The sequence below is a fragment of the Schistocerca americana genome, chromosome 1, assembly GCF_021461395.2.
Source record: "Schistocerca americana isolate TAMUIC-IGC-003095 chromosome 1, iqSchAmer2.1, whole genome shotgun sequence".
Taxonomy (NCBI): Eukaryota; Metazoa; Arthropoda; class Insecta; order Orthoptera; family Acrididae; genus Schistocerca; species Schistocerca americana.
The window spans coordinates 140749098-140765157 of NC_060119.1; the positions used below are offsets into that span (position 1 = coordinate 140749098).

At 39.1% G+C, this 16060-nt stretch overlaps 1 protein-coding gene across 1 annotated transcript; it reads right to left on the reverse strand.

Annotated features, from left to right (window-relative positions):
- Nucleotides 1–1523: 1523 nt before the first annotated feature.
- On the reverse strand, nucleotides 1524–15129 carry LOC124550984 (translocating chain-associated membrane protein 1). Its single transcript, XM_047125809.1, has 7 exons — nucleotides 14857–15129; nucleotides 14193–14494; nucleotides 12110–12325; nucleotides 11915–12024; nucleotides 11685–11832; nucleotides 6294–6454; nucleotides 1524–2814 (listed from the first exon to the last, which is right to left on the reverse strand). The coding sequence occupies exons 1-7, from the start codon at nucleotides 14983–14985 to the stop codon at nucleotides 2720–2722; spliced, it is 1161 nt and encodes a 386-aa protein (XP_046981765.1). The 5' UTR covers nucleotides 14986–15129; the 3' UTR covers nucleotides 1524–2719.
- Between the last annotated feature and the right edge of the window lie 931 nt (nucleotides 15130–16060).

Consider the following 16060-nt stretch of genomic DNA (forward strand, 5'->3'; position numbering starts at 1 on the left):
GGTCCGCTAGTATACGTCGGACCCGCGTGTCGCCACTATCAGTGATTGCAGACCGAGCGCCGCCACACGGCAGGTCTAGAGAGACTTACTAGCAGTCGCCCCAGTTGTACAGCCGACTTTGCTAGGAAAGGTTCACTGAGAATTACGCTCTCATTTGCCGAGACGATAGTTAGCATAGCCTTCAGCTAAGTCAATTGCTATGACCTAGCAAGGTGCCATTTATCCTTTGCTATGTATCTAATGAAGCATGTACAGTAACAAGACTAATGTTCACCAATTGTGGATTAAAGTTAAGTATTCCAGCAACTACGTACTTTTCTTTATAGCATTCATTACGTATCCTGTTTCAGACCTCACGCCAGCCTGCGTGAGTTTAAGCGCGTGCCTTTCGGTTACCCGTCACTGTGGATTGGCTGTCTTGCCAGTCCACAACAGAGAAAATGGTGTATGAATGAATGAATGAATGAATAGTGAGTGAGTGAATGAATGAACATCTGTTTTGTTAGACAAAGTACACAAAATTCTAGTCATGCCCTTCACAGTTCTGCTGAATTCTGGCTACGTTACGCCTTATAAAAATAAAAGGCATATAAGAGTTTTAGGATTAAAGGAGATCACACACCAAAAAACAGAAGTGTTGAGTCATCAGCAGGCACACACAAAAAAGAAACAAAACTGGCTAGCTTTCAGAATGAATCCTTTCTCAAGGTAGAGCACAAACTCGCACACACCTGTACCGCTACATGTTGTCAAATGCAAACACCACACGCACGTGCGTCTCTCTTTTCTTTACCTGTACTCTAGCTTGAGAAAGGATTCATTCCAAATGTTAGTATTTGTTTTTTATTATTATTTTTCTTTTTTGTATGACCTGTCAACAACTCAATGCTTCTACTTTTGGGTGAGTGGTCTCCTCTACTCCTAAATTATTTACATTTTACCAGATCTATCCTACTATGATTATAGTGCCCAGGCGGCTTACTTATATGTGTTAATTGTGTGTTCTCTCTCCTAATTCATCTAACTTTTTTTCCAAAATGATCCAATAACCGTAACAGTCTTACTGAGAAGTTTGCTTGCTAGAAAATTTACGGCTCACACTTTAAAGTCAGGGCCATAAAAAACTTATTAATTATTCGAATCATCATTAATTATGACACACTCATTTGGCATATTGTTGGGTCTCACCAAGTAGTGATGGTAATATTCTCCTGCTGACCGAGTTATTTCACTTTTACTAATTACTGTTACTATGTCAGCACTGGCTAAGTACTAGTAGTACCCAGGTTTTTTTTTTCTATTACACTTGTTTAACCAATACCATTCTAATCTACTGAATTTTGTTAAATGTGGTATGTTTTCACAGGCTGCTACGTACTGGACCCCTCAATGTTAAATGTGTCTCGTATAAAGCATTGAGTTTAGCAATGTCATTTAAAATGTGATGATAGGATGGTCAAGAACAAAATATTTCATTCTGAATTTTATTAACAGTCATTATGATGGTTAAAAATCATAACCAGTTTATTCACACAGTAGCATCTTTATTCAGCTTGTCATGAGAGCCTGAATCTGTATAGATACAATGAAACTACAATCAATATAACAGAATTTTTAAGACATGTTCACAACATGAAACATTATTGCACCATTGCCATATAAAGACAATTTTCAGATATGTATCTCGCAATTCCATTCACACCAATGAAGAAAACGTTAAATAGAAACCATTCATGAAAAATTTTATTTAAAAGCATTAAAAAGGCTATCAATATCAGGAATCTAACATACATGCAATTCATAAAAACACAATGATATTACATTACTTTAGCTCGAACACTAACCCTGCTAGTGTTCTACATTTGCTTCAATTCATTTCCAATGAAAAATCTACTATAATGTCACAGTCCACAGTTGCAGTATATGAACTATATAATAGCTCATAAAAACATTTAAACATGATATTGCGGGGAGAGAGCAAAAGGAACTACACCCAGCTATGCCTCAGCATTTCATTACATTTGATAACAAAAGCATTACTGCTACTTTCAATAGTTGCCAATGTAGCTAGTAAGGCGCAGAATCCAGAGATCTGAGCATGAAGCATTAACATCAAAATTTCATTAATATGTTTTTAATTTTTTTTATCTTTTGAGATAAATCTATCTGAAAATGTAGCAACCACAAATACAATTTTGTCCAAAAACCTATATAGTGAACCAGATAAAAGCAAGCTCCTTGAATTCCACACAAAACAATTTTCACACACATGTTTAGAGTTATGTTCCATGTGTTCATTAAAGATATATCTTGCACTTACTGAATTCATATTCAATTCAGTTTTCACTGCTAATGAACAAGTTTAATGATGATCACAATCAACCAGGTCTCTTATGCTCCTCCAGCAAATATACATAGCCACTGACAGAAAAGTAAACTGATTACAGCAGAAAAAAGTGAAAAGGCAGTGACTTCATTCTGAATGAAAAGGAGTGAAAGACATACAGCATCTGTAACAATGAAGGACTGCCTTTGCTTGATTCCATGGAAATAACTGAGCTCTTTTTTTTTTTTTTTAACCTGTTAACTTTCATAAACTGTGCAAACTCTCACTGACAACCAAATGAAGACATATGATGGTATGGAAATGTGTGCAAACTTCTGCTATCAACAAGATGGAATGTGATGTTCATGATTTATCTCTACCACGGTGTCTGTATCATTTGGACTTCACTGCAGTAGCTCTGGATCGTAGTGACTTCTTAGTATTTTGATCCACCTCTGGCAGTTCATCATCTTCCTCTTTGCGTTTGTCTGTAAACAATGAACGAAATGTTAAAAGATCTTCCTTACTTGTTTCAAAATGTTCAATATAAATGAATACAAAAAATAAAAATAAAATGAGACAGGAATAAAGCTACAAACTATGCCTAAGCCTTATGGATGTAAGTTTTAAGATAACAATGTATGTGCTGTCACAATGTAGTGTGCTCTCACTCCACATTCATAAAATAACTGCATTTTCCTATCTTCAATGGTTTCAGCTTTAGGAGCAAAATGCTCTGAACATGGAAGTATTATTTTTTACTCTTTTTAGGGTTTGGTACCTCGATCCATAACAATAGAACTCTTCTACTATCACTTTTTGGTCTGTCCATGTGTCAAAAACCCTTTTTCTCATGAATGGGAAGGTATAACAAATTTATGTCACACATTCAGATCTCCATTCCCCTGCACGAGTAAAAATATTACACTTCTAAGTCAATGCAATAAAAAATACAGCCATTTATGTAATATACACTCACCAATCCACTCTAACCTATGGAGTATTTCCCATTGATCTAGAATTGTGAAATTTGGCAAAAAGCAAGATTTCAGAGTATAAGAAAGGGGGAAAATGCTAAAACTGTTAATCTGTAATTATATTAAATGGATTTTTTATTGTCATTTGTTATCTGACTATCTGTATGTTCATCTGTTACGACCTCTTTTTCTCAGAAATGGGATGACACATCCCTGTAAGCAGCTATACCATCATAGGCAGGACATCTTGGAAAGATACTATGTAATCTCCTAACTATTTTGGGCAGTTAATATTAATTTATCCAGATAAATGGTAGTTGAGCTCCATTGCTGAGTACTGAATTATTTATTTGGAACGGTATTTTTCTGAAGCAGGGCTGATATTACATCTGTGTTTGATGACAACTTTCTGCACAAAGGAACATAATTGGCCAAACTCTGTACTAAATTATGAATTTAATAATTCTTATTAATACAATATTCTAAAGTTATCTAATTTATTAAATATGTGTAGAATCGTTTGTCAAATATTATGAAACATGGCTTCACAAAAGATACAAAAACACCAAAGCATCGTTAGATGGTTCCCATCCTGCATATCAAAAGAAATTTGCACCTTTACAAAAGACTCTGTGCCAGTGAGGAAGTATATTAAATGGAATTCTGAAAGTCCAGTTTATAACACTGAAATCTATCATTGTGTCTGTCTGCCATTCAACACCAACTCTTATGAGATCAGTAGCAATTTATCCTTTTCTCTTATGTTATACTGAAATGAAAGTTGTACAATCACAACCAACACATTAAAACCTACCATGATGGCAAATAAAAAGTCTAAGACACATGCAAATCACTATTGAAGAAATAAAACCATGTAACATGTTTTTCTGATTTTCTGGATTCCAATTGGTTAGCATACTTGATTCAGCACACTTGGTGAATGACCACTTGACCAATTCTTTACAATGAAAACAAAGCTGCAATAAACCTACACTAGCCAAATAAGGTAAGTGTGAGTTTAAATTCTACACAACCGGGAAAGTGCAAAACATTGTGTAAATGAAGTGTGAGAACTTCCATGAGGTTGCTGTTTTCTATAGGGAGGTTGCAACACCAGCAAAATGCCAGAAGACCTGCATAAGACTGGTGGTGGTGCTGTAGTTGGTAGCTATCAGTTCATCTCAAAAACAAGTTTTTACTTTCAAATGAGCAATGATTTTGTTCCTGATGAAAAGATCGCCTTGTGGAACACTGTCAATTTTCTTGACTCAAGAACTGCTTTGTCACATTGAGCTATAAGAACAAGCAAGAACAGTGTTCCATGGCTGCATGTGCTTACACATTCACGCAGCATATCAACTCAGGATCAGTGATGCAATATTGGTTCTTCAATAACAAAATAGTATTTAGAACATCATAGTTATGTCATCATGCTGTCATTATATACTTTTGGAAGGATACAGCTGCACAAGTAGTTTCTGAAATAAGTCTGTTACTAAGACAACATACACAGTTTTTCATGTGCAGGTGAGGAGGAAGGAAGGAAGGCTAGATTTAAAATGTTATAGTTGACAGAAGCATTTAACCAGATATGGTTTAGGGACACAGCAAAAAACCTAAAACAAGATGGGCTGATAGGAAATTGAACCCTGCTCCTCCTGTAAAAGGATTCTTTGTCTTGTGCTCTTTACCATCTCACCCAATAGGGATAGAGGAGTAGTAGTGAAAACATGAAATATTTCAACATGTACGGCATGTGATCAAAATTTAACAGGATTTTTTAAAATATTGTGAGCTTTAAACATCCCATTTTTAATTTTTTTTATCCAGTTGTAAAACATGTTCCTGATGCATGTTTGTATTTTCAAATGTTTTGAATTTTCAGCTTATTATTGACAGTCGAAAATGTTACATGTGTTTTCCTCTCAAAAAAGATGGATCAAAGAAATGTATTAAATTTTGCTAGAAAAATGGAATAAAGCGCAGCACCACATTAACAATGTTGACTGTGCTTTTGGCGACTCTACTATGAGTAAAACAAGAATTTACAAGTGGTGTATATGCTTCAAAGAGGTCGAGAAAACATTGAAAACTACAACCGTCCTGGATGCCCTAGCACATCAATTTATTGCTGCAGACAATGTGAAAATAGTAAAGAAAATGGTTTTGGAAAAATGACCGAATTATCATCAAGGAGGCAGCTGATGATGTCGGCATATTGTCTGTCTCAGGCCAATCAAATATTTTGCATGTTTTGGGCATGAAAGAATGTTGCAGCAAAGTTTGTTCTGAAGTTGTTGAATTTTGACCAAAAACAATGTTGTGAAGACACCCCCACAGGAATTGCTGAATGAAGTCAACAATGATCCAAAACTTCTAAAGAAGGTTATGACAGGTGACGAAACCTGTGTATTCGAGTATGATATTGAAATTAAGGCCCCATCCATATAAATGGAAACTAACTAAAGAACCAAGAGCGAAAGAAATTTGAGAAGTTTGATCACATGTGAAGATTCTTCTCACAGTTTTCTTTGATTACAACAGAATAGTGCATCATGAATTCCTGCCTTAGGGTCATACAGTCAAAATGGAATACTACCAGGAAGTTACACACTGCTTGTGTGAAGCAATCTGAATAAAATGGAGAGAACCATGGCAGAACCACTTGTGGAAACTGCATCACGATAATGCTCCTGTTCACAGTTCAATGCTTGTTCGTGATTTTTTGGCAGAAAACAAAACCGTTATATTGCCTCAGGCACCGTATTCACCAGGCATGGCCCGGTGCCATGTCCTTCGATTGCCAAGGCTCAAAAGAGGTGCTTCCAAGAATGGAGGAAGTGCTGGCGCAAGTGCATTATATCCAAAGAGGAGTATTCTGAAGGGCAATAAAGTTGACACTGATGATGAATAAATAAAGATTCTTGATGAAAAACAAAAACTCCTGTCACGTTTTGATCATACATGTCAAAGAATTGGTTGTAACTTACGCTCCTCCTTCTTCTTCTTGCTGGCAGCTCGCTTGTCCTGCTTGGGTTTTCGTGCAGGGGCCTGCAGTGCAGCCTGTTCTCGCAGCTTCTTCAGCTGCTGTGTGATGAAGTTCCACATCAACCAGGCCTGTAGCGTGCAAACTGCTACCAATGCTGCTATCCTGTTACCATAGGAAGACATCCAAAATGAATATCTACTAGCCATTACAAGGAGCATCATTTTAACACTGCCAAACTACATTTTTATGATACATAAACACACAAATAATTAATTAATATGGCTTGCTACACTGAGAAAGCAATGCAAAAAAGAAAACAATGAAGAGGCTTACAGTAAAAGAGGCCTTCGTCAACGACACACACACACACACACACACACACACACACACACACACACACACACACTAAAACGACTGCAGTCTCAGGCAGCATCCAGCCCAAACAAGTGCATCTGTAGAAATACCAGCACAAAGGAGACCTGGAACAGTTGTTCTGTGGTGACACAGTAGACTACAAACTTAGCCCACAGCTAGGATGAAGAGACGTATGTTTGTCACGAAGATAATCATATAATGACCATTGTAATGAAGTGTCAAGATTGGGGAAAAGATTGTAGTGTTGATAACCAAAAAAGTTTCATGGGCAGTACGAAAGGGTATCAGACAAAGATCTGAAAGATGTTGGTCAATCGGAAGGCCCCTTCCAGGAAATACAGTATGCCCGCACAGTATGTTATACGCACTGAAATCCTCAATAGAAAGGAGGGGATAGGGGAGAGAGTAAGACAGAATCCATGGTAACCTCTAAGAGTTGGAGAACAGTCATCAGTTAAATATGCTTTTCTTGGAGAGCAACACAATCACAGAACCAGATACATTTGTTGTTGTTGTTTGTGTTTATAAGTGACTAATATCAATTGCAGTTCCACTTAATTATTTTGTTGAGGGTGACCTGGTTAGGTGTAAAGGTGCCCGTAGGGAAGCTCACCCCAGGTTCACTGTCTGTCATCGGTGGCAGTGGAACAGCATTGATGAATAGGGCTTTGGACGGTGATGATGGGGAGGGGAGGGGCTGGGCGGGGGGACCTGGCACCTCCTCAATCACCAGAGTAGCCTCCTGCTGTGATTTCTTCTTTTTTTCAAACTATTTTAGAGGGTGGGGACTCTTTGGAGGACTTATCTGCTGTGAGGATAGTAAATGAAGAGGGGACAGTCCCAGAAACCACCACCAGCAGTTCCTTCAGCCACTGGTTGGTGCTGGGTTGCTGATCTGCAGATTTCTTGGAAGAAAGTTTCATACCATGAGCCCTGTCACCAATAGAGGACAGAAGAGGACGCTGCTTCTTCAGCCAGATGTGATGGTCCCAGAAGACAGCACTGCCGGAACTGCAAGAGAGGAAAGCCTACTTCCCCTATGGGCTCATTTACGTGTGTGACTACCAGAGGTCTATGTTGAGAGAAAGCAGAGAGTAAATGCTCGAGGTACTGCCGATGGCCTATCACAATTGTGGCAAAAGTCAATGCCACTGATACCGGATACAAGTGATTGTACCTTTCCCAAGCTTCAAAATGTGATAGATTATCAGAGACCTTAAGGTTGTGGTAGTAGGATCAGGTAGGGCTGTCATCTATGCAACTAAAACAGAAAGGTAATAGCCCACATGGCGTGTTTTCATGGTTGCCAAATACAATCTGCACAAATTAGGTCCTCTGTACAACTGGAAGACATATGCACACAAACTGCTGGTATTTAAAGCACCACATTGGAGTGGGAAATATGACTTCACTTTACAATGATACACCATGATTTTGATTTCTCAGGACACGAACACCTTCAAAAGCAAGGATGACAACTTATCAACCTGGATGTCTGACAGGCCGTCAACACACACCAAGTACAAAGTGGACCTCTCGCATCTTCAAGTGTTTGCACAGTTCTTCAACCATATGCAGCATTAAGCCCTGGTGAAGAAAATGGAATACTGTACCACATTCAAACTCCCATGGGGTATTACAATAACAGGTATATCTTGGACTTTTTTTTTTTTTACACGAGGGAAACACTAGGGACTGGGTAGCAATCACTGTTTTGACTTAAAACAGAACTTGTTCATAATTTACTGAGGGGGTTTCTCCAAATGAAGAGCAGGACTTTGTAAATCAACCACAGCGAGAGGGTGACAGGACGGAGGAAACGAACTGTTGGGTGGAGGCTGTGGCGACACTTGTTTGTCGAAGATTGAGGCCAGGACAATTATGTGAGCGAAGGACGAATTGCATGAACAGCTCCCGACTGCGCAGTTCAGAGAGGCTGGTAGTGCAGGAAAAGCTGCAGATGGCTCAGCTTGTGAAGCAGCCATTGAAACTGGAATATTGTGATCGGCTGCATGTTGTGCCACTGGGTGGTCAAATGTGTTCTTGCCAATAATTTGGCAACAGCCTTTCATCCTGGTGGACAGCTGGTTAATAGGCATACAGTCATAAAAAAATTGAGCAGTATTAACAGCTGCTTTCACAGGTGGCCCGGCCTCTGACTGAGAAGGAGGAGGAGGAGGAGGAGTTGGGGGGGGGGGGGGGGGGGGGGAGATAAGCATGTGACAGGACTGGATTAGGAAGTTCTGGGTGGATTTATTGGGCAAGTATTGCACTGTGGTGTACCATGGGGATTTGGCACCTGTGGCGACGGGTTGGTAGTGGGAGCAGCATAGGGATGGACTGAGATGTTCTGTAGGTTGGGTATGTGATGGAACATCACTTCAAGAGGAAGGGTCTTTGGTAGGATGTCCCACACTTCAGGGCACGATAACAGATAATCAAAGTCCTGATGTGGCATATGGTTCACTTGTTCCAGTTGAAAGGGACATTGGGCGATTCGGAGGGAGAGGGGTTGCTCGTTTGTAGCTGATTTATGGTAGTGGTGGTGTGGCCACATTTAGGTTGTGTAAGGATATGGCACGGGAAATCTGTGGCTTAGGCCTGTGGGAGGGGGGAGGTTGCAAGGGAGGGGGGGGGGGGGGGTAGGGGGTTAACACCTGTCTGTGAAGGCCTTCATGAGATGTTCAGCATACTGGTTCTCCTTACTGCAGATACGTCTTGCATAGGTGGCTGGGCTCTATGAGGGGATTTTTTTTGGTGTGGAAGGGAAGACCTGTTAAAATGCAGGTACTGTTGGTTGTTAGTGGGTTTAATGTGAATAGGGGTGGTGATGGAGCCACTGGAGAGGTTGACGTCAACATCCAAGAACGTGGCACATTGGGCTGAGGAGGATCTGGGGAAGTGGATGGGAGAGGAGGCGTTGAGGTTGTGAAGCAATGAGGACATCATCACTGAACCTGAACTAAACTGGGGGTTGGGAGTTTTTGGAGGCTAAGAAGGTTCCCTCTAGATGGCCCATAAACCATTTGGCATAGGAGGGTGCTGTGGACTTGTTTGTATACCTTCCTTTCCAATGAAAAATAGTTGAGAGTCAGGATATAACTGTTAAGTTATATAACGAGTGAGGTGGTGGGTTTAGAGTCTGAAGGACGTTCGGAGAAATCATGTTCAACAGTAGCAAAGATGATAAAGGCATCCTCCATGCAGACTACTATTGTGATGAGACACAGTGACTTCTTCACAGAAGGCCTCTGCTAACAGGCTGGCTTCACCGTCTACAAGTGCTGCCACAGTGATCCCATCCCAGAAGCCCAGCATAACCTCCACCTGCCACCTTCTACTGAAATCCTTGGCCCTTCTCAGAGCCTCTCCCAAGTCAATTTCCCTTCTCACACCAACAACACCCCACACATCCATCATCTACAACCTCCCCAAAATCCACACACCCAACAATCTTGGATGTCTCATTCTAGCTGGCTATTGGGCTCCGACTGAACCAATTTCTGATCGTGTTGACAACACCTCTGACCAACTGCACAAAACCTAGCACCCCACATCAAAGATATCAACCACTTCCTTCGCTGACTCCACTTCCTTTACCGGCTCTCCACCATCACCATCCATTTACTTTCTGTATACCTACAGGTTACTGTTCATGTTACCAACCCCCCCCCTCCCCCAAGCAAGACCAAATCCCAGATGTCCATGGCCTTGCCACTATCATATCTACCTCTCCCAATGTCCTCCAGATTCCAATGGAGGCCAGGATGCCTTTAAAAACAGCCATGTCATATATCAACTCTACTGCAAACATAACTCAGCTTTGTTGGTATGACTGCCAACCAGCTGCCCACCAGGATGAATGTCCACTGCCAACTGTTGCCAAGAACAAAGCTGACCATCCAGTGGCACAATGTGCAACTGGGCACAAGATGCTCAGTTTCAATATTTGCTTCACACCCCCGGCCATCTGGATTCTTCTTCCGCCGCCTGCTTCTCTGAACTATGCAGATGGGAGATAACCTTGCAACACTTCCTTTGCTCCAATAATCATACTGTCCTCCACCTCTGGTAATACACTATCCTTACACCATCCACTCAACAGTTTCCCCTTCGTCTGTCCTGTCCCCCACCTAATTCAATCCTGATATCACCTTCAGCATGTGGCACTCTCCACTGGCTCCAAAAACCATGTATCACATACCTAGCCTGTGTACTTGGCACCCCTCCATCCCACATTACTAGTTAGCAAACTGGCTGCCTCCCTTCAAGCCACTACACACCCCTTCCCTGCTGCCAGTCCCTCTTCCCCCTGGAGCCGCATTTTACTCTACCTCGAAAAAAAAAATCACTCTGGAAGCTAGCAAGTTTCCTTTAGACTTGTGTGCCTACCAATGACTCACCACTTCTGCTTTTCAGTTAGTGGTCTCCTTTAATATAAAAGCACAAGGCTTGAGAAGAATGTTGCTGTGGCTAGGAAGATGAGAGTGGGTGGAGTCTGACGTATGTATCATGGAGAGAGAAACTCATTTCACTTCTAGAAAGTTATAGCCTTGGTGGAGTAATGCACAGAGATTTTCAATGGCTGGGTGTAATCAGAGGATGAGAAGTACCCTACCTGGAAGATTTGTTTCTGAATATAAGTTGTGCCGATTTAATAGGAGAGAAAAGCCTTGCAGAGGTTTTTGATGTAGGTGTCAAAGAGATTTGATAGTGAAGCAAATAGTCTCAAATGTAACGTTCAACAGACTTATCCCAACTGCTTCAGATTCAAATATGTCAATAGTGTTCTAAACCACAATGTAAGTACAAAAATGAATTGAACATACAATCAAGAACAATCAATGATAATCAAATTTACTTTGCAATACAATAAACAAAAAAAGCACAAAGCACTTACAGTAGACGTATTTACTGGTTTTCCAAATACCACCCACTTCTATCTCTCTAACAGACATGAGCTCTTCACATCCCCAAGTACAAATCTTTAATATGTCTTACATTGTTTTATACTTGCCTAATCACTGGTATGTTGAAATTTCCTGTCGCAATATCGAGTCCTTGATTGTCACTGAGTGCCAGGCCATACCAAAAGGTCAGGACCGATAAAATTATGGAACCCAGTCTCACAATAACAAACATCACATTTGCAACCATGAAACCAACTGTAAGAATAATGAACATGTTATTAAAATCCAACAAATTATATTAGTGACACAAAAGTTAACACTAAGAAATAACAGTTACCTGTGTTGTCATTTTCACTTTTGTCAATGAAATGCAAGAGTTTGGCAGCATGTGACATGCCCTCAGAACTGTAATGTAGAACTAACAGACAAATTCCAACACGAGAGAAGCTGAAATCAATAATAGTGGTCATTAGAAATTAGACAGAAATCACACACAAATAAAAAATAAATATTATCTCATTTAAAAACTTACTTTAGTAAGTATGCTGCAAGAATGTAAACAAGAGAAATGCTTGCCAGTCTAATACGGGCTGGCATATCTTCTCTTTTTGTTTTTTGCAGGTATAGCTCTGGAAAACAGTGGAGCCAGTAGGAAAGTTGTATAATGTAAAAAAACTTGAACATGAATATCATTGTGTTGTGTGGGTATCCATCCCACAGCAAGGATATATTCATGAAATACTCCTCCCTAAAAAAAAAAAAAAAAAATAAAAAAAAAAAAAAAAAAAAAAAGAAAAGAGAAAATTTTTTCAGGTAAAGTATAAAAAATGGGAAGGCGTTCAAAGCAAATTAACCAATTTTTCAAACACTGGATCTTTAAACATGATAAAATGAAAAAAAAAATTTAGCTTGGGCACACATCTGTTCCATTTTGAGCACCTTCTGGTAGAACAGTAATGATGTGACACATATATTTTGCTAAATGGAGAAAATCCACTCACGTTTTTCAAATGTGAATCTATTATCTTACTTTTGGAGTATTGGTGCTCCAGATTTGAGAATACAGTCAATATAGTGGCACTAATACCTTGTTTATTCGACTTTATTTTATTTTCTGTACTTTGAGCAACATTAATATTGAATAATGCACATTTCTGGCAATTTACCCACGAGGCTCAATTACAATATGGATTTCATAACACCACCGTCCCCAATAAGTTCATTTAAAATATATCCCACTGACAAATTCTATCTTGTCACATAACACCCATTTCTGACACAAAACAATGAGGCCTCTTCACGTAACATGTTGAGGTAAGCTTTCAGCAGTTCTCATTAGCTGGCATGATCTTGGGCTGCTCCCTGCCAGCTGATTCCAGAGACACTCTGGATGTGTCTGTCTGAACAGACATTCCATTGCACCATCAACTTTTTCTGAACATTCAATCTCAGAGCCATAGTTCAGCACGGTTAGAATGTCTTGTTCATAAAATATTTTCTTCAAATTTACCTGCATCTTTAATCTGAAGACCAATGAATGGTTGCCACAGTTGTATCATCCTAGCTTGATGTAATGTAAGGTACTTAGTTTTACACCACCCTCCACATAATAATAAATGGCATTATGAATAAATACTCCATTATATATTTAACACAACATTCCTCTCATCACTGCTAACAGTAATGAATACAAACTACTAAATTTTCCAACGTGTCTGCAATGTAACAAATACACGTGAGAAATTAACTGCGTTCAGTTAGTTACAACACATATATAACTAGTGGCTAAAAGTCAATAAAGCAAGCGGTTTGGGAATAAGAGAAGCATATACACTCAATGACAAACATTAACCATATCACATTTTCCTCGAATGTGAACTGCCCAGAACAATGACAAGCAAATAGCCAGCTGATTGTAAAATCAAGTCCAAACAGATAATGCACACAGTTGGAACTGTATTCTATTTAAGTTCTATGAGTGCCAAGCAAGAACTTCTCTTGCCATATTTTTTTTTTTTTTTTACTGATAACACTATGTTGTATCTCATAAATGATTACTGATTTGGTAGGGCAATCATTCATATTTAAAATGCCCAAAAGTAAGTCAACAGTATTACATCATCAACATTTCCTCACGGAAAAATGCTTAGTTTTATATACTGCAACATCAAAGAAAAAGAATTTAAAATGATTAATATTTCAAATAAAATAAGCTCTCTTCTGTATCTACACTGACTAACTACTCCAATTACTTAAACACACCTCAACAATTTGAGTTCTCTCTTTATCGCACCTCTTTTAGGTTCACATTCTTAGGTCTGCTGTGATTTCAAAACTGTCAACAAGCTAATAAAGTCTGTTGAAAATTATGTTACAAACAAGTAAGGTCGCTTCACTTTATTTCTATCTGCAGGGTAATTACACAATTCTCACCTTGGACAAATGAAGTCTACAAAGGAATACGAAACACACAAGTGATGAATACAAAAGCAATTCAGAACACTTAAGAATAAATTGTACATTGAAGGGCAAAATGCATATCTACTGTTAACAAGTGTGTAACATTAGAACAATTTTGGCTACAGACTACTAGATAGTAACTTGTCACTACTAACCTGAATATCACATCTCCACCCCACAGCACTGAGAGAAGATAGAATATTATCAATTGCCCTGACTCATTGAATTCCCTGTGTTTCACTTTAGACAGGTGTAATTTGCGGCTTATTTTGTCCAGTACATATTCTTGAATAATAGCATGCATTACAATGCAGATAAGGAAGTAAAAGAAAACAGCACACAAATCTTTCAAGCCATATGTATAATGCACCACAGGTATTTCACCAGGTGGGGTTTCTGTCTCCTGCGTTACATTATGATGAACAGCAATGAACATATATGCAAACGGTGATGTCACCTATAACAAAGAAAGAAATAATTTTGGTATTTCTGTTATGCATGAAATATATGACAACTGCATATCTCTTAAATAAATAAAAAAAACATCAGCATTTCATTGTGTTCTCAGGCTTCAAAATAATTTAAATTGAGATACAACAGCGTAATTTCTCAACATTTGTTTACTGTAACATTCTTCATCGGTGCCTACTAGCTACATATGTACAGCGACTGTCAAGAGTTTTTATGGACAAAAGTCAAAATATTTATGCCAACAACGCTTAATGTGTAAAACAGTTCAATCAAAAAAAAGAGTGTAAAATGCTGATACCATACTGATCTACAACACAAGCAAGAACACTTTGAATCAGCACAACTTACCTGTATCATAAGACCAATAATGAACACCATTGCAACGCAAGATACAATATCTGCGTGATTTTGAATGAAAAATTCATGACTAAAGATTGGTGGATTTTTTGACGACGATTTTCTTGGTTTAAGTCCCATCTTCGAGTTTGCGTACCCAGTACTCGCAGCTGGTTAACAGCCAAACAGCTGTGCGAAGCGCACGTCCAGCAAAAGGAAGTAGCAGTCTGCCCCTGAACAGAAGCTGTGTGTTGTCCCCCCACACACCACGCAGCTTACGAGTTGTCAGTACCGGATGTTGTGTTGGCACTGCTGTAGATAAATGAGTGTCCCAGTTTACAATGTTACGGAGTTTGTAGGCTGCAATTCTGAAATTAATTTGCGCTGGCTAATATACAATTTAAGAAGATCAACAATGTTAAAGCACCTCAAAAGTTTTCAACACTATTGGTTTGTCAACGTGAGTGACGTATCGATAGTCGACGTAAAAAAAAAAAAATATTGTATCTATGATATTATATGAATACCAAAACCCTCTGCCTATAACTAACAGCACTAGCGTGGTGTTGTTATAACCATAAAATAGAAATACCTACTTATGCCTATAAACAGAATTTACGATATCCGTAGTAATCATTCCACTAGCATTTTTGAATATTAAAGTATTGGGTTTATCGCGAAATCGTGACCATCAATTCACCCTGACTGTCACGTCACGTCAAAATATTTGACAATGCTTTTCAAATGTTAACATTCAAGCAAGCCGTCAACGTACCGTCATGTAACGTCACGTCACGTGAAGATTTTCGAGAAAAAAGTTTTGACTGTGTTGTCGTCTGCTAACATAAGTTGGTAACCTATTTTTCTCGCAATCGCTCGAGTTATAGTAGTGTATTTTGTGCTTTTGTTTCTTCTTCATATTTACTTCACTACTATGCTTTGCTTTCGTCGGAACCTGCAAATGTTCCATGAAGACTTGGACATTTTTTCTCTATTGAGTATTCTACCACAAGCGAGGACAGGTATCTGGCAACGAATACTTGTTTCGGTTTTACATTAATAGAACAAATTTGATGCCCATGTTGTTGTTGTTGTTGTTGTTGTGGTCTTCAGTCCGGAGACTGGTTTGATGCAGCTCTCCATGCTAATCTATCCTGCGCAAGCTCCTTCATCTCCCAGTACCTACTGCAACCTACATCCTTCTGAATCTGCTTAG

Excerpts from the sequence above, each read along its gene's own strand:
- LOC124550984 (XM_047125809.1), bottom strand. The coding sequence starts at position 14,985 with ATGGGACTTAAACCAAGAAAATCGTCGTCAAAAAATCCACCAATCTTT. Across the intron at positions 14,495-14,856 it reads TTATTGGTCTTATGATACAG|GTGACATCACCGTTTGCATA; the intron begins GTAAGTTGTGCT and ends TCTTTGTTATAG. Across the intron at positions 11,833-11,914 it reads AAGTGAAAATGACAACACAG|TTGGTTTCATGGTTGCAAAT; the intron begins GTAACTGTTATT and ends TTATTCTTACAG.